This window comes from Diadema setosum, chromosome 11 (assembly GCF_964275005.1).
Source record: "Diadema setosum chromosome 11, eeDiaSeto1, whole genome shotgun sequence".
NCBI lineage: Eukaryota > Metazoa > Echinodermata > Echinoidea > Diadematoida > Diadematidae > Diadema > Diadema setosum.
The window spans coordinates 36,030,972-36,054,035 of NC_092695.1; the positions used below are offsets into that span (position 1 = coordinate 36,030,972).

General features: G+C 39.7%; 1 protein-coding gene across 1 annotated transcript in view; it reads left to right on the plus strand.

Moving 5' to 3' along the window:
* LOC140234801 (protein furry homolog-like) overlaps positions 1 to 23,064 on the plus strand; it is a 124,289-nt gene that overhangs the window by 25,698 nt on the left and 75,527 nt on the right. Inside the window, exons 4-19 of the mRNA XM_072314837.1 lie at positions 975 to 1,028; positions 5,864 to 5,994; positions 7,307 to 7,337; positions 8,860 to 8,990; positions 9,505 to 9,667; positions 10,823 to 11,005; positions 11,335 to 11,535; positions 12,652 to 12,945; positions 13,505 to 13,809; positions 14,218 to 14,358; positions 16,351 to 16,543; positions 17,260 to 17,427; positions 18,081 to 18,170; positions 19,157 to 19,431; positions 20,092 to 20,256; positions 22,523 to 22,702. Coding sequence (XP_072170938.1) covers positions 975 to 1,028; positions 5,864 to 5,994; positions 7,307 to 7,337; positions 8,860 to 8,990; positions 9,505 to 9,667; positions 10,823 to 11,005; positions 11,335 to 11,535; positions 12,652 to 12,945; positions 13,505 to 13,809; positions 14,218 to 14,358; positions 16,351 to 16,543; positions 17,260 to 17,427; positions 18,081 to 18,170; positions 19,157 to 19,431; positions 20,092 to 20,256; positions 22,523 to 22,702 — 2,705 coding nt within the window. The remainder of the gene's footprint in view (positions 1 to 974; positions 1,029 to 5,863; positions 5,995 to 7,306; positions 7,338 to 8,859; positions 8,991 to 9,504; positions 9,668 to 10,822; positions 11,006 to 11,334; positions 11,536 to 12,651; positions 12,946 to 13,504; positions 13,810 to 14,217; positions 14,359 to 16,350; positions 16,544 to 17,259; positions 17,428 to 18,080; positions 18,171 to 19,156; positions 19,432 to 20,091; positions 20,257 to 22,522; positions 22,703 to 23,064) is intronic.

Here is a 23,064-nt window from a genome sequence, read left to right on the forward strand (position 1 = left end):
TCACAGAGAAAAATAAGATGCTGTGGATGTATGATACTGAAAGTTAAGTGAACTAAAACAAGTATCTAATATGACATGATTACTGGAATGTTGCCAGGTCATGTAATAGGAGATTCCTTAAGTCCCTCAAAACAAAGCTGTCATGGTCATATGGCCATGATATCTGTGCATGATACTCCACTGTCTGACAAGTGTGTCACCTCTATACTTTAACTCATTCTTAAAAGACAAATTAATAGGATGGCTGGAGTAAACAGATACCATGGGTCATATGAAGTTAATCTTCCAAAGCAAACAAACATACTAGTATTTCCTGCCGGCTGATGCAAGTATAATTATGCCACGGTCATTTTGTCTATGTACATTGAAATAAAGAAATATGACTATTCAAGAAATGTTAAAGGGTGTGTACAGTTCTGGTCGAGGTGAGAATTTAGCTTTTAACGTTTTGCAAGATATTCAGAAACCACTCTATGAGATGTCAAAGAGCATGCAATTCTAAGGGGTATCAAAAGTTTATTTGATGAAAATCGGTTTTGAAGTGGCCGAGATATCTAAAAACAAGGTGAAACAAAAAGATCCTAATAAAGTTGTGGCCTGTAGTCTTTTATTATTATCACTTTTTTGGATATCTCAGCCATTTGAAAACCAATTTTCATCAAATAAACGTTGAATCCTTCTTAAAATTACATGCTCTTTCATATTTCATAAGAGGTTTCTCATTATCTCACTTAGGAATGTAAAAAACATGAACCCCACCTCAAAAAGTACTGTACAGCACCTTTAAGTCCCAAAATCAAGAAGTCTGTGTCGGATGCTTTTCTGACATTCAAAACTGTCCTTTCCTCTTTAATGCATGACTGATTTGGCTCAAACTTTATAGCTGATCCATTACCTCAATTTTATTCTGAAGGACCTTTGTCATTGATGGAAATATTCATTTGAATGTCTTGATGCTTCTTCTCCCTCCCCAGGAGAGTCCTCTGGCCAAATGCCTACAGCGAGGGGAGGACCAGCAGTTTGATCAGGTGAGACCAGTTTCCATGGTTACAACCCTCTCCATCCTCTCTTCCCTATTCCCTGCATCATCCAGGCCTCTGCCTTGATGAGACACCTCTATCCAAAATATGTGTGTAATCTAATGTGACTTTAATGATAACCTGACTAGAAAAGAAAGAATAGTTTCTGGTTTAAGTGCACTGTAAAGCAAGAATTTTTGCAGCAAGAAATTTTTGGGAATTGCTACTGGCATTCAATGAATAAAGTGTAGACAAGAACCTTAGCATTCATTTTGATTATGCGATTTTCTTGTCTCTTGCAAAATTCGCAAAAGTAAAATGCATGCAAAAATGTACAGTTTATCAGTAGATGTGTTTCTTTATACACATGTACATGTATCTGTAGTACACTACAGTACTCAGCGGAAACATGTTATTGACATTTATGACCCTCATGAAATTTGAGAAGATATTGTCTCACTAAATTTTGATGCAGTCTTTTCTTTGTAATGAAGGCATTCTAAAGTTGTATGAAGCCACTTCTCAATTCCATGCAATCCAATGTCGATTATGCACCATTAACCTTAAAATGATGCATTGCTATGCATTCAAACTCTCAAACTGCATATATCGGCTAGCTTTTCAGATATAAATGCCTTTTCAGCACTGTGAATTTAGTCAGTGTATAAACCTCATGGCTCCTCCTGGTATGAAGTTATTTAAAGATTCAACAGACACACTTGTTGCCTGTCGTAAAGGTTGACTTGTGAAGGATAGCAGATGATCAGTGCTTCTCATTATCCACAAATTGTGTGAGGTCACATGAATGTCATCTGCAGATTGGTACAGGGATGCAGTGTAGGGCATGCCATCTTGCTTATTCTTCAGTTTTCATGCCAGAAATCAGACATGGAAAAAGCCCTAGCCTCTCAAATGTGATTTTTTTTTGTTGTCAACCTGTTGAGATGTCTGTCATACAAATGTGTACTACTTTCAAAACATGAATTTCTGAATTTGAATTAATTTGGCTACTGTCTCTGGGAAAGCACAGGTGTGTACTGAATGTGTAATAAAGATTGTGTGGCAGTTACAGTGTTCAGTTTAATATTGGTTGTGTTTACACTACAGTGTACCTAAATAGTCTGTAAGGGGCCAACACTCACTTTAGAATCTGCAAGCAAGGTACCAGGGTAAATGTTTCTTGGTGGACTGTACTATAAAACTCCCTGGGACATTGTCACTTTACTTGAAAACAGCGATGTAAGGACGTTGCTGAATAAAAGAGGTCCTACTCTTAAAGTGAGCCCTGACCTGTCACAGAAACAGCTGGTTAGCACGTCACACAAGTCTGTGCTGATCGCTGATTGCCCACCATTTGCTGTGGTGATGTCAGATCCTTAGCGCCAAGCAAAACATCCACCAGACAGTTCTGATGCATGTGACTGTTAGATGACGGACACAGAATGTAGCGTTTCATTCTTGAGTAATCTACAATGTGCAGAATACATTTTACAGCATTCCACAGTGATTGTGTAAATGTCACTAGTGATTTTTACAGAGCCTGAGTAATGTTTCGTATTCAAATTTCTGACAATTTGTGTGCACCCACACACACTCACATTTAGGCACACATAAACACACATAAGTGCTGTGTACATAATTGTGCTTGAAGTGGCATTACTTACAGTATATGTGTCCCTGATCATAATCTGCTATTAAAAGTGATAAAGATCTGTGTCTTTAAGGGAAATCAACCCCTCACAGAGATTTACCAGAATTATAGCAAGAAATGAGCATGAGCACAGTGAAAATGTTGGAAGCATGTAGACCTGTTTTGGAAAATTCCTTCAACAAGGGTAAAATTTGTCCAAATTTCTTTTGATTCTCGTATTCATGTCTATTATAAATGATATCAGGGTTTCCATTTGAAGGTAAATGGAGATAAGGAGAGACAATTTGGTATGCAAAGGTTGACTGTAATTTACAATTATAGTCAATCACACATATGCTGCAGAATACACTGATTGTCGGCCAATCGTTTGATTGATGGCCAGTTGTTGTTGTTGTTTTTTTTTTCTCTATAGGGACTCAGGTTGAGAACTTTTGGCATATATGCCAGAGTACAGTCTTATGGAAATGAATAGCTTTAGTCATCCATTGCCTAAACCAAAGAGATTTTAGAAATAAAAGATACAGTGTAGATGATGATCTGTATAAAGATAAAAGATAATTCTACAGACAGGCCACTAATGTTATGCTGATACTGAATATATGGTGGCACACATTCTATGTACAGACAATGGCTAATTTCTCCACCCCCTTCCAAAAAAAAAAAAAAGAGAGAGAAAAAAAAAAGGTGTAAACCTCTCGATGGCAAACAAACCTCTTAACAGGCGGTCTTATCTATGAGGGTTTTAATTTGGGCTGTGCCTACGTCAGCTGAGCACTTTACTTCCTACTTTCCGGCAGTCTGTTCCAGGCAACGGGATAATCTGTGCCCATGGCCTTATTAGAGCCCACAGTCGCCTGTTTTCCTTGTATTCAATCATTTACATTGTAGGAAGTTGGAAAGAATCCACGTGTTGTGTCCGCCGTTGACAACAACTGGCACATGTTTGCTGTCACAGCATTTCTTGAGAATCAGACAGATGTCTTGTTGAATATGCATCCAAAAAGTGCAATGTATAGAGTCAGGACGACCAGTGCTAACAATGTATCTGAAGTACATGTGCACCAGATACTTAGATTTCAAGTTGAAGCAGGAAAGTGCCTACTAGATACAAAACAATTAAATTTGAATGATGTTGTTTTCGTCCGGAAGAATTACAAAATGGCTGGCATACATCAGTCAACCTGCCAATGAAAGAAAGCCTTTCAATTTACGATCCAACATTGTAATTTGAAATGTATGTATGTTTAGTTTATATGTGATGTCCAATTTGTTGTCATGTCTGAAGTGAAATGTTGTATGTAACACTGTTTGTATTTTTACTAGTTACGAGTTACAGCAGGCAGCTTACTAGATATGAATGAAAGATGATCAAAATATGCTTACATATCTTTGTACTGATATAGGCACACACAGATAAACTTACAACAGGCACAAGCACATTGAAAGAAACCCTTGAAAGGGGACATGATCATCGATCAGGTGACTGTCCACATAGTGATGTATCCGAAACTCAGACCTCATGGGTTTATATTTCCTTTTAAGTACAGTCACGCCATGGGCCATCACACTCCTCACAAAATATGTTGACCTTTTTCTAGCCCGCTTTTATAAGATCGTCTGCCTATCTCATCGTCTCAGCAATGAGGATGTTTATGGTTAATGTAGTGTGTGCGTAGATTAGATAAAAGGTGTGTTTTCCTGGAAGATCTCGTGTATGGAGACACTCGGATGGGGTACATGGATACACAAACACACAGAACACACCATACATTTCATAGACACACACACACAAATCTGTGTCTTGAGAAGAAAAGAAAAAAAACTACAACAACAAGCACTACACAAGATGCCAAAGAGTATTAATAGGACGATAAATTCCAATATCAATGACATCCTTTTTGAGAGATATTGTAGAAATCCTGTTTTTGTTTTGGTGTTGCCACTGAATTGGCTTGTAGTGCAGAGATTGTTGTGTAGGAAGAAGGGATTTCTGATGGGATTTAATTTTAATGACTGTTTTTTACCTACATCGTATCAGATAATATAAAGTAGCACTGTGAACACTGTCTAGACATCCAAAAAAATATCTCAAACATGGTTGCGAAATGTGCTGATTTGGAAATGTAGCAACAACAGTCTGGCTTATCTCCTGTCTCCATCCCATATAGAAGTCATTAATGGAAGGCAAACGGTGTCCTGAACGCTTCCTTTATTACAAGACCCAAGTTGTTATCCTACCTGTCAATGTCGTATTCCCCTATTGTAGATGTAAGCTGGAAATCCATGTGTGTAGCAAACTTTTGTGTAGTTTTATTCGGTTCCTTTAAGTTCAAGGATCGCTCTGAGAGTCAACCGTTGGTGAATGTTAGCGAGGACATAGATTTATCATCATTCTTTCAATTCATATTCTACACACAGTCGGAAAAATCACCATGCTGCAAGTCAGTTATTTGCCTTCGCTGGATTTGCCCTATATGTAGATGCATTGTAGATTTGGAATACTTCATGATGTGAAAAAAATGTTAATGTGATATGAGAACAAAGCAGATATACTTGAGAGATATTTAGATGCAGTGCAGAATTACTCTCATCTATGAAATGCTAAGGAAGTGAATAGTATTGAAACTGTCCTAGTGCCAACAGTTCATTGAACAAAACTTTCTGGTCTTTCAATATTACAATGCGTGTATGAAGGAAGGGGAGTGGATGACAGTGGGAGCATATACATATAGGGCCTATAAGTGTGATCATAATCTTAGTGCTGGATATGGTTTCGAGTATTGATTTGGTTTCTTAGCATTGATTTGGTATTTAAAAAAAAGAAAAAGAAAAAAGATATGAGTATTCAGTCCTGTGGAAATTTGAGGGGAAATCTGAAACGTTTGTGATTTATCTGTTAAACATGACTTGATACTGCTACATGTACAATGTAGATGACTGTCTCTGGCCACAGACATTGTTTATGTGTTTTCTTCAAGGTAACAATAGCCAAATACTGTAATGTCTGTAAAGACTCATTATACTTAGTTGACTTGCCTTTGATGCTTTAAAAATGTAAGATGATTGTTGAAATGTGTGAGCAAGATGTATGAAAGAAGACAGGCAGAGTAACACTCATGTTTACTTTGAATTGAAAGTGAATTGACCCTTTAACTTAAATAAGCCTTTATCTCCCATCCTCTACCACCATCAGCTGCTGAGCTCACTGAGTGCCGTGGCTGAGCACTGTCTTCCCTCCCTGCTGAAGACCCTGTTTGACTGGTACTCCCTGCAGAATGAGGAGGAAGGGTCACAGAGGCAGAAAGTGGCCCCCAAGAATAAGGGGTAAGGATCAACGCGGAGAGCTGCCAAAGTGATTCCGTCCATTTCACCCACTCTCGACATAATGCCACTGCATCCATCTGGAGACAGAAAGAATAGAAATGAAGCAATCTATCTACACTCCTGTGAATTTGTGTGTGGGGTAGCTAGTCCTCTCCCATCCTAAGCTTACTGAGAACGTTTAGCCTTATCTCCGGAGGCATGCTCAAAATATAAATTCCTGTATCCTCACAGCCTTTGCATAATTATATGTCATCATTATACCAGAGCATTTATGGCTTTCTGTCATATTTGATACCCCAAGGTACATACACGTGGGTTCGACGGATGTACAGCTTTCTTTGTGCAAAATGAAGTGATATACGGCAATAATGTTCTAGAGTGTTTTTTTTTTTTTCAAAATCCAAGATCCATTTTCCATATCGGTCATATAGCAAGAATAAGAAAAAACAAAGGAAAATTACCACTAATTTATTGAAAAAAAATGCACACATAAAGCTTGTAAACTATTTAGAAGACACAAACAGAATGAAGAAAACTTGTTTTATCTGTGAAACTTGTTTGTATTTCTCAAATAGTCAGCGTTGTTCTCTTATAGATTAAAATAAAAATAATAGAATAAATTGTCTTTTTTGTGATTACATTTGATCTTTAAGTTCTTTATTGGTACAGTGTAATCTGATATTTTGTTTTTGTTTGTGTTTTGTTTGTTTTTTGTTTGTTTGTTTTTTGTTTTGTTTTTTTGCACTGAAGGGATTGTATTTGTTTTTTGCTTTTTGAAGTTTCATTTACTTTAAGTTGATTTCCCTTCCTGTCATAGATATGAATCTATCATATTTCCTCTTGGTCACTTGCTTGACTTCTCTTCTTTCCTTTGGCATTGATAACTTCAGCCGCATTCATTATTGTCTTAATGTATTCATCTCCGCAGAAGAAAGTCATAGATCTGGTGTGAAAATGTTATCACGACTCATATCTGTAATATAACACAACTTTGCAAATCCGGAAAAAATCCATCCAGAAAGGCCAAGCGGCATTCGATATGTTGGTGGATGCGAGAAACAGCAATAAACGTCAGAATTTAATTTTCTGCAGCCAGCAATGATGGATGTCAATGTGGCAGAATATCGAATGTACCACTGAACGACGTGTAATAAACGCCAGACTTGGGTCTCTTGTAGCATAGATTGTAATAGACTTGATGTGTCTGGCACAAATGGTGACCCCAGACTGAAAAGTGCAGTCTTGACAATAACTCTATGATCCATGCTTATTCTTTTTTGTTGTTTTCTTATTTTCTATTTTTTGTGAACAGGGAGAAGGACTACCTCTCAGAGAGGCGAGATGTAAGTATACCTTCAAAATGAAATACTGCGTAAATCAGTGTTCTTGAACTTCTTTAGGTGATTTTTACGGTGACTGTTCTATCGTGGTACAGGGATATGTGAATATACAGTATGTGTGTGTGTGTGTATATTAGTCATCTCAATATTGAATTTGAGTCAATAAAGATGTTAACATTAATATAATTATAGTATTTATATACCAGGAAAAAATTGATATTTTTATCAATTACATGTGGCTGTAAAAGTTGTCCTGCAGATATTGTATATGGGTATATTTCACAGTGTTTTTATGCTTGTGAGGTTTGCAAGTAGACATATGGATTCACAAAATACTGTACTTGTAAAATATATGGTGTATGCAACAGCATACAGGGTGTGTGAATATTACAGTTACCCTGATTATCATACCAAAGGCGGAAAAAAAGTAACTTTATGATAGCGATGACGTCAGATCAGTGGTTTTCCCCATCTTGGGTCTGTGCTATTGATGGCATCTTTATTATCTGTACAAGTATGTCTGTACGTATGATTACCACAGTGTAACAGTGATGTTGTCTCAGCTGGATACATAGTCCCATCTCTATGTATTGTATGATAACTACTATCATGACACATCCCTGCCATAAAAAGATCATTGATGATTGTATGTCAATATCAATGGATCATATGGCTGTAAAACTTCAATGCTGTGATAGTGTCGTAACATTCATCAGTGTGTCTTTCATTTCCTAATTGATGGCTCTTTCTTTGTTTGCGTCGTGTCTGTCATCCCGATTGTATTTGAATTCTTATCGGTGGTGATTCGCTATTTAGGGTTTTCTTTTGTATTTGACGTCAATTCAGTCAAACTTTACCCCTCTTGTGGGTGTGTCCTTTGTTGCAAATGCGCGTACACAAATCACAGTGTAGAGGATACATTTGACAATGAGCCCTCATAGTGGCATTGCCCTTGTGTGTGAACTTCATTCTTTGGCCACAATGTGTTTCATTGTGACCAATTCTTGGTATGAAGCATATGTGATTGATTTCTCAACATTATGGTTCTACAGTGAGTCTGCAGTTCATCCGATGAACATAAATGCCTTTCATGACTCAGCTTATTGAGGAAATGAACTTTGATAAGTAGATATCAAGTATGTAGGTGGCATATCTATACTGTATGCAGTAAACTGTGTATATCAATACAGTGTTATCATACTCATGCCCTTTGTCTTGATTCAAAGGTGCTTGCACTTTTCTGACAGACTTGCTTTTATTCATACACATTGTGGATGTACCTTAAAGTGAGAATATGCAAGACATGAAAACACATACTGTACTAGAAAAAAAGTTCTCAGTATGAAAAAAAAAGGGAAACAGAAAATGTGATGTTAGTTTCATAAAATAGGAATTGCAGTCTTAAAGAGAGGCCAGTAATTGTAATGAGTCTCTGTGGATGAATGTTTCTTTGCCCTACATTTAATGTACATGCTGGGAATTCAAATGGTAATGATGGTTCTAATGCATTCTCTTTACATTTCAGCTGGCGGTAGATTTTCTGTTCTGCCTCGTGCTGATTGAGGTACTGAAACAGCTCCCTCTACACCCAGTACCTGATCACATGGTCACCCATATTGAGACGCTGGCATTCAGACACTTCAAGAGCAGAGAGGGGTATGCCACTTTTACTTCATGACATCGATATAAAAGTTGAAGATTATGAAGGAAAAATAAACTCTAATTCAAAAGGAAAACAACACCCATTTTCTTTTTTTTTTGTATAATAGGTGCTCACCATCAGTTTCAAATCCCTCATAACACATCCTACATGTATGATTTTAAGTGTTTTATGTGGTTTGAAACAAGCAGCACCAGTGGTTCGCAAAATCAAGTTTCATGACTGAATATTTTTGTGGGGTTGATTTTTCTTTTCCAACAACGCACCAGTAACTAGAGGAAATGGATGAAATATTGCAGTACATTTTGGAAGTGCAGATTTATGTCTGTTTACAACCAAACGAAGAGGACTGATAAAGTATTGATCTCTACTACTCAATTTCATTCTTGTCTGTAATCATTGCATTCATTCATGTGACTGGTTATCTGCTGCCAATATTCAATTTCATTTGTGAGCATCAAAGCAAACTGCCACCTCAACTTCCCTCTCTCTCACTGTGTGTCTTTGCAGCCTCCAGAGTGGACCAAACACCGAAAACATCCACATCATCGCCGACCTCTACGCCGAGGTTCTGGGCGTCATGGCCCACACCCGCTTCCAGTCCGTTCGCAAGAGATTCTTCACCGAGCTCAAGGAGCTCCGTTCGGAGCCGCAGAACGTTCAGACTACTCAGGTGAGTGGTCTCCTGTGTGAGAGTGGGCCAGAAGAGGCATACTTGGTACGGTGGGGGAGGGGACTCTTTTTGGTCCATTTCAGCTGGATTGGTTCATTTCTCTGCTACAATTGTAGTGTATGTAGCGTATCATATATCCCATACATGATAAAAGTGAGAGAGTGAAGAGCCAATAGGGACACCATAGGCACAGATAGCAGTTTAGACTATACCTCACTTCAGGTCTCGCACACTGAAAATCAATCAGACCCACATGACTGGATTAGTTTATTGTCGCTGGGGCAACAAGTCCTTGTGTCTACAACTCCTTGTCAACTTTTATGCTGAATAAATAAATTCAATTCAATTTAATTCAAAATGTCAAATGTTCAGGAAAGCAAAAAAACATGGCGGCCAACGCACAATATCAAATGAAAGAGCCTTTTCTTTGACATGCCATTTTAACTTCACTTTTGGGATAAGACAGCTAGGATCTGGACAGGACATCACTCAACTGATTATCTGACCATTAATCAAAATGAGTCATTTTCACCAAAATTTGAGATACAAGGTCTTGCCACCCCAGCGATGATATGCAATAGATTACTCTGTCAAAGAAATGTAAACCTGTGCAATCCACACTCATTGCCAGTTCCTCATGGGACAATAATACCTCTCCACATGAAGGACTGTTTCTCAGGCATACAGTCTGCAGTCATGCCATGATTATTTCTGTGCTTACTTCAAGGAAGAACACGAAAGAGTGTGTTTGCTCCGTAAACCATATGAGGCACAGATGATAGAACAGTTTTCAGTGTGTATGGAGATTGATTATGCCACTCTAACATGCTTCCTTATTTGAATGGCTCTGGAAGACTTGTGTGTCTGTAAAGTTATCTGCCCATGCATTTATATGCAAATATTTCCATTGACCACAATAACCCGAGAACCACTCGAGTTGGGGTATAATAGTGTGGTACTGACCACACAAAGATGAGTTGAGAGGTCAGTAAGTCATGTAGGATATGCAGGGAAATTCAGAGGTGCTAGTTGAATGAAGACGGGCCGATTATTTTTGCAGTCAAATGTTCCCAAACCTTGATGTTTTAATACCTTTTATCAGGTCCAAATCTCTTGGTTTTATTCCCACTTGATACTGCGCTATACTTACCACAGGCCATCATCAGCTTGGTGGTGGGACTCAAGTTCTACCGGGTGAAGATGTTCCCAGTGGAGGACTTTGAAACGTCCTTCCAGCTGCTCCACGAGTGCGCCAACTACTACTTGGAGGTCAAGGACAAGGACATCAAGCACGCCCTCGCTGGGTTGCTGGTGGAGATTCTTGTCCCCATTGCTGCTGTGAGTGTGTTTGTGAAACACAATAATGGAAAAATATCTCAGAATTATTTTTCATGTTTGACACATGACATATGCTAAAAGGTGAAGAAATATCACTGAATTGGAGTATTGGAGATGCTACAGATGAAGTACGATAGGAATTTACAAAGCTACAAACTTGATTATGTCGTGTAAATGGAAGATTCATCATCTTAATAGTTTGATACATCGTGTGTGAAACACAAGCTTCCTACTTGCAAAATATGTCATTTCAACTCTTAAGTTTCACAAAAGTTTGTTGTTTAGTAAAACTGCAATTGTAATTTTCATTTGTTGTGGTGTCTCGGCAGTGTGTCAAGAATGAGGTCAACATCCCCGTACTGAAGAACTTTGTGGAGAAGATGTACCAGACAACCCTGGACCAGTGCAGTAAGAAGAAGCACTCTCTGGCTGCATTCCCCCTCCTGACCTGTCTGCTGTGTGTCAGCCAGAAGCAGTTCTTCCTCACCAACTGGCATAACTTCCTCACGCTCTGTCTCTCCAACCTCAAGGTACGATGCAGTGTCAGGAAATGGGCTCCAAATGTATTTGTACTTTTTCTCTCCAGGTCCATGTGATATCAATCTGTAACTCTCTTATCTACGTGGGGGGGGGGGGGGGGGGGAGGTAGGAGAGGGGGACATGCAATAATGATATGATGTGATTCATAACCTGCTCTTAAATGATGTAGGATGATGGAACATTTTTTTGTTAGTTTTTAACTCACTATGTAAATCAAATATTTATTAGAAATGGTGTGTCTGTTATAAGTAGAAAATGGTGCTTGCATAATTTTGCCTTATTTTAGAGACATATTTCACGCATCGCTATCTCAATCATAAATGTATAGAGTACAGTGTTCATTATTACACTATATCACTTTTGTAAACAGTAATTGGAATGCGTTCATACTTCTCTAATACTGATATATTTGATTTGTTGGAGTAAATTATTGAAGATGAATAATAAATGGTAGAGATCAATCAATCACTGAAAATTTCTTTTGTAAAGAAAAGGTCAACGAGAGAACAGTATAGTGAGTATCACATATTCCTCCTGTATTATATCATGCTAACTTTTCCACATAGCAATACAGTATGTCCCCAAAAAAATTACAATCAGATTTTTGCATTAATAACACCCAATATGATTAAATTGTCTAAATGCTACTTCGGGGTCTTAAAATATAACATTTTAGCTCTATTTTGCAGAAAACCCCATTCGATTTGGTTAAACGGTCACAGAAAAATGTGGATTGTTGTAAAGCATATCATGAGTCTGATTCTTCCAAGTGTAGCACTTCGATGATCTTGTGTGTGAAAACAATAGACAAAACTTGGAGGGAAGAGCTTCCTGACATCCTCTCCAAAATTTATCATTTCTCTTTGACCACTGAAGCAAATCAAATGGCTTTTCTGTAAGATGAGGGCAATGAGTTATAGTTTCAAACCCTGAATTTGTATTTAGATTGATTCAATATTTTTAAAGATATCATTGCGGAGGGTCCCGTTGTAATTTTTTTGGGGGACATACGGTATAATGGAACATATTTGTTGCAACTGTTGGTGTTGAATCTTACTATCGTAATGTTTCACCTTCACGTGGCATGACATGTTGATCTGTTGCAGCACCGAGACCCTAAGATGTCTCGCGTGGCCCTGGAGTCCCTCTACCGTCTCCTCTGGGTCTACATCATGCGCATCCAGTGCGAGAGTAACACCACCACCCAGATGCGTCTGCAGAGCATCACAGGGACGCTCTTCCCCAAGAACTCCCGCAACGTGATCCCGCGCGACACGCCCCTGCACATCTTTGTCAAGATCATCCAGTTCATCGCCCAGGAGAAGCTGGAGTTTGCCGTCAGGGATGTCATCTTTGACCTCCTCGGGGTCACTGGGAAGAGCAGGATGCTGTTTCCAGAGGTCAGTCAGAATTCTGCCCTTCTTCCTCTCACCATTTCTCTCTTTCTCCTGTTCTTCCATCTCTCCATCTTTCTCTTTCATTCTTTCTTTGTCTCTCTTTCATTTTCATACCTTTCCTTGCTCCTTCTTTGATGCATGCAGATTGCAGACACCCGAATGTGATATCACATTCAAATTGGTATTTGACTTCCTGTCTGAAAAAAATGGTTTAGATGGAAAGTTGTCTGAAAACATATACTTTATGTTAAGGCTGATACCTTCCATTATGGCTGCCAAATGTTGATGGAAGTGTAGTGCCGGGTTTATTTGTATTGACTATGATTTATATAGCAAGGGGAAAAAAATCAAATCTACTCTGGATCACCAATGAATCTGATGTATCCTCTCAGTTGTATTAGTTAAGTGCACATCATGTGTAAACTTACAATGTGTATAGGCAGCAAGGTAGATGGTATTTATTGTACAAGTGCATCAGGAAATTACTGCAAGTTAATGAATGAACCATTATGTGTCTGTGCCTCCATCCAATCCACTTGTCTCTCCCATGCATGCTGTACAGCGCATGAACGTTGGCCTGCGAGCCTTCCTGGTGATTGCCGACAGCCTACAGCAGAAGGAGGAGGCCCCGCCCATGCCCACCACCACCCGCATCATGCCGTCGGGGAACACCCTGCGTACCCGCAAGACCTTCCTCAGCAAGCAGCTGACCGACGACGGGGCCAAGACCATTGGGGTGGCCTCCTTCTACCCCAGCATCCGCAAGGCCCTTGATCACATTGTGCGCTCACTGGACATGACAGTTGGAAAGGCCCTACTCATGACCAATGCCCAGTGCCTCACCAAAGAGCTGGATGACCTCATGACGTGAGTTATGCCGTTCAAGAAATTCTGACCATTCACAAAAATTACCCCAAATGCTGAGTACTTTGTAATAATAGTCTAGATGTGAACAAGCACATTTCCTTTGAGTTTCTGTGGAATGACCAAATGACTGGTAGGATACAAACGAAACTCATGTTTGCTTTTTATTCTATAATACTTTCTGTGGATGGGTTCTTAACTCTAGATATTAATGACTGATCTACAAGTGACTAGTTAAGATCTGTAGCGCAAAAGCTTTGTGGTCATTAGTAAGAATGCTGACTGACTTCTGTCAGTTTGCACATTCCATCTGTTTTCAAAGTGTGTGCAGTGCATGCTTAGGATTACATTCTTCAAGTACGAACAAATTTATGCTATCCATGAGAATGACATTTTTTGACTGGACTGCAGGAATGAGAGGAAGCCCAAGATTGAGTTGTTCCGTACCTGCATAGCTGCCATCCCTCGAATCATTCCAGACGGGATGAGCCGCAAAGAGCTGCTGGAACTACTCTCCAGGCTCACAGTCCATCGAGACGACGAACTGCGTGGGTGAGTGACGTCTTCTTGCCCACCTTTCCCTCCATCCGTCGTGATGATGATGTTGCCAGATGCCCACAAGTCATGATTATAATAGTTTCCTCAAGATTTATTGTGGTTTAATGTGAAAAAAAAAAAAAATCATTATTTGGCAGAGCTGCCAGTAGTCTCCCTGATTCTCCAGGAAGCTTGTCTCTTCATGTCCTAGCAAGAAAATAATCACGTAAACCTCCCGGATGGTGGAATTCTTTTGGCCTTTTGAAATGCATGTAGCACATGAGTGTCTCATTTCTTGCTCAAAGGAATCTCTCTGATTTTGGTGGATGAATGTTGACAGCCTTGCTTCATGCATTTGCAGTAGGATAAGAATTCCTCATATTCATGGAACCACTTATGCACATGTGAAAAAAAAAAAAATCAGTGTACAACAGTGAGGAATTTCCCCTGTGCACTTTTGTTGCACCTAAATGAGATCAGACTTGGAAAGGGAATGATATTACCATCAAGAATTAGTTTGCTGCAGTCCATTTTGTAGACATGAAGTGTTCCATCCATGTTCTGTTTAATTCAGTCTAATCTTTCTTAACCTGTTCAAGATTAGTCTCGAGTGTACTCGGGCAGGTGTCTATGGGGAATGCGTGTTATAGCAAAATCAGCCCATCCTAAATGTTTTAATGTCCCCATGATTAACTGACTTGTAACCAGAGACAACACCATCACATGCAATGGAAGTGAAATTCTGAGAAAGGTGATCCAGGGAAGGTTAACAGTCAGTCCGCAGCACCCGATAATTCGCTCGTATTTATTCAACTCGTATGCAAGCCCGCTTTAGGCTTGCATACGTAATGAGCTGCGTAAGGGGATTTTGTCCTTGGGCTTTCGGCTACAAAAATACACCTTATGTTCACTAATTTGGTATCAAATTCAAGGAAAATATGTAAACTATCGTCACATGTTACTCAAATTATTGTAAATGAAAAATATCATAGCGTAATTTGAGCTTGAAAAATGATGAAAAAAGTACTTCGTGCAGTACACTTTCAAGACGTCAAAAAAATACCAAATTCACCTTGCGTCTCAATGAAAATGCTTTATTTGGTAGTCCATCTCCTAATCTTTGTATCCATGTAAATATCTTGACAATTTGTTGCTTAATCCGGTCAGGAACCAGTAAAATATATATCGATGTCAGTGCTGATCAGCTTGAAACCGTGCAATTTCAAGAGTAAGCTCTCTCATTGGACAACGCCTGCACTCAGCGCTTGCATTACGTCATTATGCTGCTACATAACGGTTTCATGCCACTTGCGGTTTCTTGGCACGCGTGTAGTTCAAGCGCTGAACGCACGCACTGTCCAATGAGAGAGCTCTTTCGCACCACTGTACACTTTGTGCGGAGCATACTTCTGGCTTAGGAGTGAATTTTACAGACATTTCAAAACGGAAAAACTAGTATAAATCATGCTTGCGTCTCCTTGACTCCAATATATGATGAGTATCTAAGTTTCCTCTCTACGAAAAAGCCAAAATCAGAAACAACAGTTTCTTAATCCGGTCAGGAACCAAAAAAGAACTTTAGATGACAAAATCTTCCGCGAAAAGCAGGTAAAATTTACGCAAATTCAACTGATTATATAGTCATGATAAGATCCGATGTTATAGGCAAATTTAGTATCAAAATAAAGATCAAAGTCTGGAAAACAATTTACCGTGACTTGTAGCCATGACGAATGTATGTACAAGTCGCTACACTGTGAAAACCATAGCCCTATCAAAGTCTCGCAAAATCTCGCACGACGAGACACCTTTCGAACGCAAAGATCGTCAACGAGAGTGCTGAATAAATCTTGCCGGATCGGCTCATTAGCATACGTGCTGCGGACTGACTGTTAATCAAAACATTTCTTTAGATTCCATCGGATAATTTTTCATTGTGTCTTGTTGGCTGGATGGCTAGAAACATAAAGTGAGAAATCTCTTTGTCTTCTCTATCATCCCACTCAGGCTTGCCTTCACAGCCTTACAGAATGTGGTGGTGGACCTCCCAGAGTGGAGAGAGGAAGTCATCCTCTGTTTCGTCCACTTCATGGTCCACGAGGTGCACGATATGTTTCCCCTCATCCTGGAGAGCGCCCTCAAGATGTTGATGCAGCTGCTGTCACAGTGGAAGATGGCTGAGACAAGCAAAGATGAAGAGGTAGAAGCATGATACCAAACACGCACTCATGTATTTGGTGCATACTACTCTAATACCAGAAACATTTGTCTCATGAAACTTTTGCATATTGGAACTGATGGCCTTTTTAGCCGCATAGAACTTTTGCAAATCGCCACCGGTATTCAATACATTCTGTACACAAACACTTTTGCGTGCATTTTTTCTTTCAGGAAATTCACAAAAGTTTTGTGCTTATGGAAATCTCTGGTTTCACACTAAATTGATGCAAGTGGAGCAAATATATCTGCATGTAGTGTACAATCAGGTTTAGTATTTTGTGAATCTCAAATGTTTATCTGCGCAGTAGCTACACAGTTTATCACTTTTCAGAAAGATCTTGTAAAATGCATTTTGATTTTTCAGAAGCAAGTCACATTTTTTTTTCATATTTTCTTGATTCATGTAATGCATATACGTGCTGTATTCATAGATATAAGCTCCTCATTTTGTCAGCCTTTGTTTTTCAGTAGTTGCAAACATGACTGCTAGATAAGTAAAGCTCCAATTTAGTATATCACTTCTCAAAATGTTTAGTTCGTACTCCGTATATACCATGGTAGCTGTACTATGATGAAAAACACTATCACAAAGACTTTGCTATTAAACTGGTCTGTAACTGTGATATACTAAAAAAATTGCAATATCAGGTCCAGTCAAGTCGTATATGCCTTCTGTTCATAATTCTCTTCCTGCAGGGGCAAGTGAAGCCACCGTACGAGCGGAACCCGTACGCCAATGTGCTGAACATGGTGGAAGGCTTCGCCCTGGTCTTCCTCTGCAGCGGTCGCCCACTCATCCGCCGACTCAGCTTCTTTGTCCTCAAGGAAGTCCGAGCTCTCTTTGGCATCCTGGGATATTCCAGGGTGAGATGATTTGCCCCGTCGGGCCTGACACCTTCCTTTCAAGTCTTTTTGTAGTGTATGGTAATGTGTGGGGTTGTAACAACAAATATATTCAAATTTCTGCATGAAGAAGTTGATATAAACAACATTGTCACTCTCTCCTTCCAAATCACAGACACACACTTCTGTTATCACACGTAATATTGAGATTGTCTGTGATTGAAAGTGTTCAAAGTAAGAGCAAAAATCAAAAGCTTTTTCTGTACATTACTGGAAAAAAATATATTTTGTAAGCACTTTAGTTTGGCTAAGACACAATGTCACCTTGAAAGTTAAGTATATTTGCCATCTGAATATATTTTCAGTTATTCTGAGAGTTCAGTCTTTCCATTTGCAAGGGAAAACTGCTATGCCTAGGCCTTGTAGTGACTTGGGAACAGTGGAACTACATCATGCAAACAAAGAAGGCTTTTTATGATAGATTGGTTTTGTCTGTTGAAGAGATCTGCACTGTTTTCCGGCCGGTTTTCTGTGATGTTTTACAGATACATATATGCAGTTGTCTGAATATTGATGTCACTCTACCAATCGTGACATATCTGTCAGCACATTGCATGAAAGAGTATACTTGGATATCGTGAAGAAAGTGATGTGTGTTTGTTGTGTTTCTCAAGGTCGACGACGACAGTGTGTTGGATGTGATTGATAGGGCTTGCCCCAGTGTCGTTGAGAGCTTCATCAATCAGCTACCACCAGCAGAAAAGGTGAGAAATGTCCTTCAAAGAAAGAGAGGGGGTGGGGGAAAGTAGATATGGTTTCACCTTTAGTCTGGATCATTTGTCATGATTCATCCTTTCCCATTTAACATGAAGCCATTCATTCTGTACAAAATGCAGTTCGTCCATCAAAGTAACATATCATATCACAAGTGGAAATTCTATTCTGCACTTTATAAGGCTTCATTTTACAAAAGGTGATGTAATAGAGGGTGACACGAAATTCGCTCCTGTGACAATTGTTTTGGTCTTATTTTCTCCAAGCACTTAAGATTAGGGTAATGTTTGTAGGTAGAATTTGTTTGGCCTAGTGGGCAGATACTTGATGTTAGCAATTGTTGCAGGAGCAAATGTCATGGAACTGTAGTAGATGGGGGGAAAGGGGATGAGCTTACATGTAACGATAAATGCCTGTGATTTTGTCTAAAGTACCAACATGAGTCATGATCATATCCCGACATTCACATCATCACATCTTGATGCCTGTTGTATCAGGGTGTGTTGCATGAGAATATGACCATTATAAGAGGCAAACATTTCTTGGAAAGGATATGGAAGGAGAATTCCCCTGACAAATAATTATCTTGAATAATGACACTGACTTGCGGGTATAAGGAAATTAAAACTGTGGCACTAGAAGTCAACAAGTCAGCTTACAAAACATCATCTAAGGGCCTTAAAATGACTGTCTCTTTTTTCATGTGACCCTGATATTTATGAATTTGCACTCCTCACATTTTTGTCCTCTCCCCAATGAAATATTCTTCAAGTTTGAGATAGAATTATAAGAAAAATATTTCTTTCAGGAAAAACAGGTAATGAGTGATGATTGAAGCAAAAAATTGTGAGAGAAGGCTAATCCAAATGATGTCATGTTTGTAGGATTCCTATAGGACATCATGACATAATCATGTTCAAACCCTTGATGCCTCATCTTCCTCTTCCTCCTCCTCCTCCAACCCCACTCCCACCAGGCAACCATCACAGCTCTGCCCTCTCTGGACCTCCAGTGGGTGGTGGAGCGATCCATCAACCAGTGGTCCGGGAGCACCTACGAGTCATCCGGGGCCAGCGACAGCCTGACCAAGCTGGCGTCCCGGGGCATGGGGGGCTTCAACCCCTGGGTGACCTGCCTGGCGCGCTTCTTCCACAGCAATTGCCTGCCCCATTACTGCCCCATGGCTGTCACCCATGCTTGGCCTGTGGTCTACACACGCCTCACTCAGCTCTACAGTCATATTGATCCAAGGTTGGTTGTTTTCAGTGACTATCTCTCTCATTCTGATTTCAAAGACTAGCACAAAGTTATCAATGATTATTTCATTGATTCTTATGAAAAGGATGATTTCATATCAGGATTCTGTGGCTGTTGAATTCAGCATTCATTTAATAACCAAAAAAAAAAAAATCCATTGCTTTTTGTAAACAGTAAATTAGAATGTTCCATAGAGAGATTGGGAATGATATTTTTGATCAGCAGTACCTAGAGTTACTATTACTGGACTTGGTAGTTACATAAAAAAGCCCGTGTTATTTGGTTTGGTACCTAGTCTCCTTTGCTCTTTGCTCTGCAAGATTGACCTCACATAAGAGTTCAATAAGCACACAAGATGTAGTTTGCCTTTGAATGCCAGTTCTTATATGCAAATCAGTACATAACTAGTGGCCCTGCAAACGTAATGGTTTATGTTTGTCATGTGGTATCAACTTCCTGCAATCTTTCCTGGACATTTGTGTTAGGAGACAAAGTCTTCCTCCGTCAAAATCGCCCTCTCAATACTACCTGTAGATTTGTCTTTCCTTTGATAAGCAGGGTCTGTTTGATCCACTTGTGACCCTTTTACATCTCTGCAATGTATCTGCCCAACTCATGTCCCCCTCCCTCCTCGCCCACTTCTCATCCCCCCAGCGCTCCATCGGAAGGGAGGACGTCCATCCGGTCCAAGAAGGTGCTCCACCCGATGGACGATAACATCGCCCTGTGGAGGAACTACCTGGTCTTTGCCTGCAGCTGTGCCCCGCCCAGCGCCGGCTACCAGACCCCCAGGAGATGTCTCTCACCAGAGCCTAACAGGTGGGTTCACACTCTCTGTGAAACAAGGACTTGATATATAAAAGTGTGAGCTGATTCACAGTAGACCTTCACATGTGGACTTGATGGATATCACTGGATTATTGATGATATCCAATCTGCTTTTGCAGTATATGTATGTATATATATATATATATATATATATGTAACGAGCTGAAAAATGGGGGGCTCCCGAATAGGATGGGCATTATAAAGGGACTGATAAGAAATTAGAGGGTCATGAAGTAGATAGGGCAAAGCACAGGGTGAAAGAATAAAGGGAATAAAAGGGAAGGAATAAGGTTCAGACAGCGGGCTAAGGGCATGGCAGGACAGTGTAGGGAACCAGACAAAGGGAATAAAGAAGAAGGACATTTGATAGACATCAGGTGATTTTTAAAGGACAAAGAAATAGATAGGACTGGCAGGATGTTAGGAGTATATGTTTGACAAGGAGTTGAGGTGTTTAACGAGAATATTGTGGTAGTGTGAGTTAAATCGGGAATCCTGCTGGAGGAGTAAGTTAAAGGGCTCGTAGCGAAGCTGGGTTTTGTTTTATAAATATTAGGAGGAAGGGAGAGTGTCAGGTTGGGTTCGAGACGCAGGTAGGTTACGCAGGTGAGAGGAGAGGGTCAAGTCGGGGACAGGTAAGCGGATTGGTCGAAAGAGGGTTGTCAATAATTCAGTTGTGGGAAATTAATTAAAATGATTGGATAATGGAATTGTAGGAGGGATTTAAGGGTTAGTTTAAAAGGGCATGTATTGTAGGGAGAAGACAGATTTGAGGAGAGAGGCTACATGAGATTTTCTTGCACATCTCGAGAGATTTTTCATCGAGAGATTCTTCATCGAGAGATTTTTCATAGAGAGATTTTCATCGAGAGATTTTATAGAGAGATTTCAGGAGAATTTGGCACACACTTCGAGAGAGATTTCTGGTCACAATGTGGAGAGAACTTTGCCAGATAGATTAAATCTTAGTGAAGATGTAGCCCGTTGGCATCAATTTTTTTGAACGTTGGTGAACGTTGAACGTTGTTAATGGAGAGAGAGCCGTGGGCCGAACTTTACTTCTGACGTGGGGAACGCCGTCCGTGCCACTGTCCGAAGAGTTGCCATGTAACAAGCGGAAAAAAAAAAAGATTGTAACTTGTGCACAAACCCCACCCCCGAGGCCCACTAATGTTTTGAGGAGAACCAGAAGGAAGTGAGGCGCAGCCGGAGACCAGCCGCAGGTGCGACGAACGCGATTCGGGCCGAAGTGACGACGGCAGCCACCGACGGAGTTCCGGGTAACTTCGGCGACTAGGACTGAGAGAAGGAAGGGCTTCCATAACAACTGCAGTATTCCGCGGACAATTTCCCTCTCCCTATTAACCCCCCCCCCCCTTTTTTGCACTTGCACCCGAGGCCATGTAAGTAAAAATAACCGAGATTGAATTATGCGCATGCTTGGTTATATTGTATCAAAATGTTGAATTGCCCAGCAACTGTGGGTTTAAAGTGATTAATAAGAGGAGATTTTCCCCTTAAATAAATACCAAAGTAAATCTATGAATTTGATGTAACGGTTGTTTAATTTTTGTCTTTAAATAAATTTAATTAATATTGTTGATGGTGTGGCAGGTGTGTCGATAAGTCCGAGTGCACTAACCAAATCCCCTCGCGCCTTACAGACCGGGCGCGAGCCCAGCCATCCCCTGCCGCTGGTAGCCCCAGCCCAGGGCGGTGAGCTGGGGCGGGAGAGTAGAGGGTTAGATATATATATATATATATATATATATATATATTATATCTATATATATATCTTTTTTTAATGCAAAGTACTATTTTACAGCAATGAGATGTGTGACATGTGTATTACTGTATTGTATGTAATTGCATTATAGTATATGAATACTAACATTTGCTATTAGTTGAATTTGCATCATATGACATTTATTTTTTATTTCATAGTGCATAGTTATATGCTATGACTATGTATTCTTAATTGGGAAATTCAGTCATACAGATCAATATTGTAGATATGTGTTATTCATTGTAGCATATTGTGCTTGCTTACATCATGGACTGTATGGTAACTAAGATATTTGTATGTAAAAAACAAAAATGAAAATGATATGTAAGCATTTTTTTGAAGTCAAGAATGTTAACATATTGTTAGCATAAACATAAATACCAGTATTGTAGATGTCAACATCAATGTCAATATGTATATATGTATGTACTGTCAAATCATTGTTATGTGATGCCATGTTTTCCCATACAGTGGTTCCTATGAGGGCTCCACCCACCTAGAGAGGTTGGAGGCCAGGCTCCACAACACATCCAGTGGTGTTTCCGCAGTAACGCTCTTCAAGATGCTGGTGCCCCTCATTCGATGTGATAACACGGACACCAGGGAGGCCGTAGTCAACGGCCTCGGCTGGACCAACACATTTGCTTTCAGGTGAGGGTACAGCATTAAGTAATATGGTCATGTGTCACACGTTTTTGAAATATACTTCCAAGGAATGTGCTTGTACTTTTTCTTCTGGTAATCAAAGGGCTTCTTAGGCAGGTGTTTATATATGTAGTCTTGCCAGAACAGTGTCACTTGAGTCTGAGATATGGCATATAACTTTCATCGTGCATATATCATAATAATGATTGTCATTCTGTAGGGGTTTCTTTACACTGTTATGGCAGTGTAAAGTCACATTGATACAGTGTATGTCTTCACATTAGCTGAAGTTTACTTGACTGATTCATGTGCTTGTAGTTCGGGGGATTGTGTTGTAACTAGAGTATATTGTATTTCCTTGTACTTAC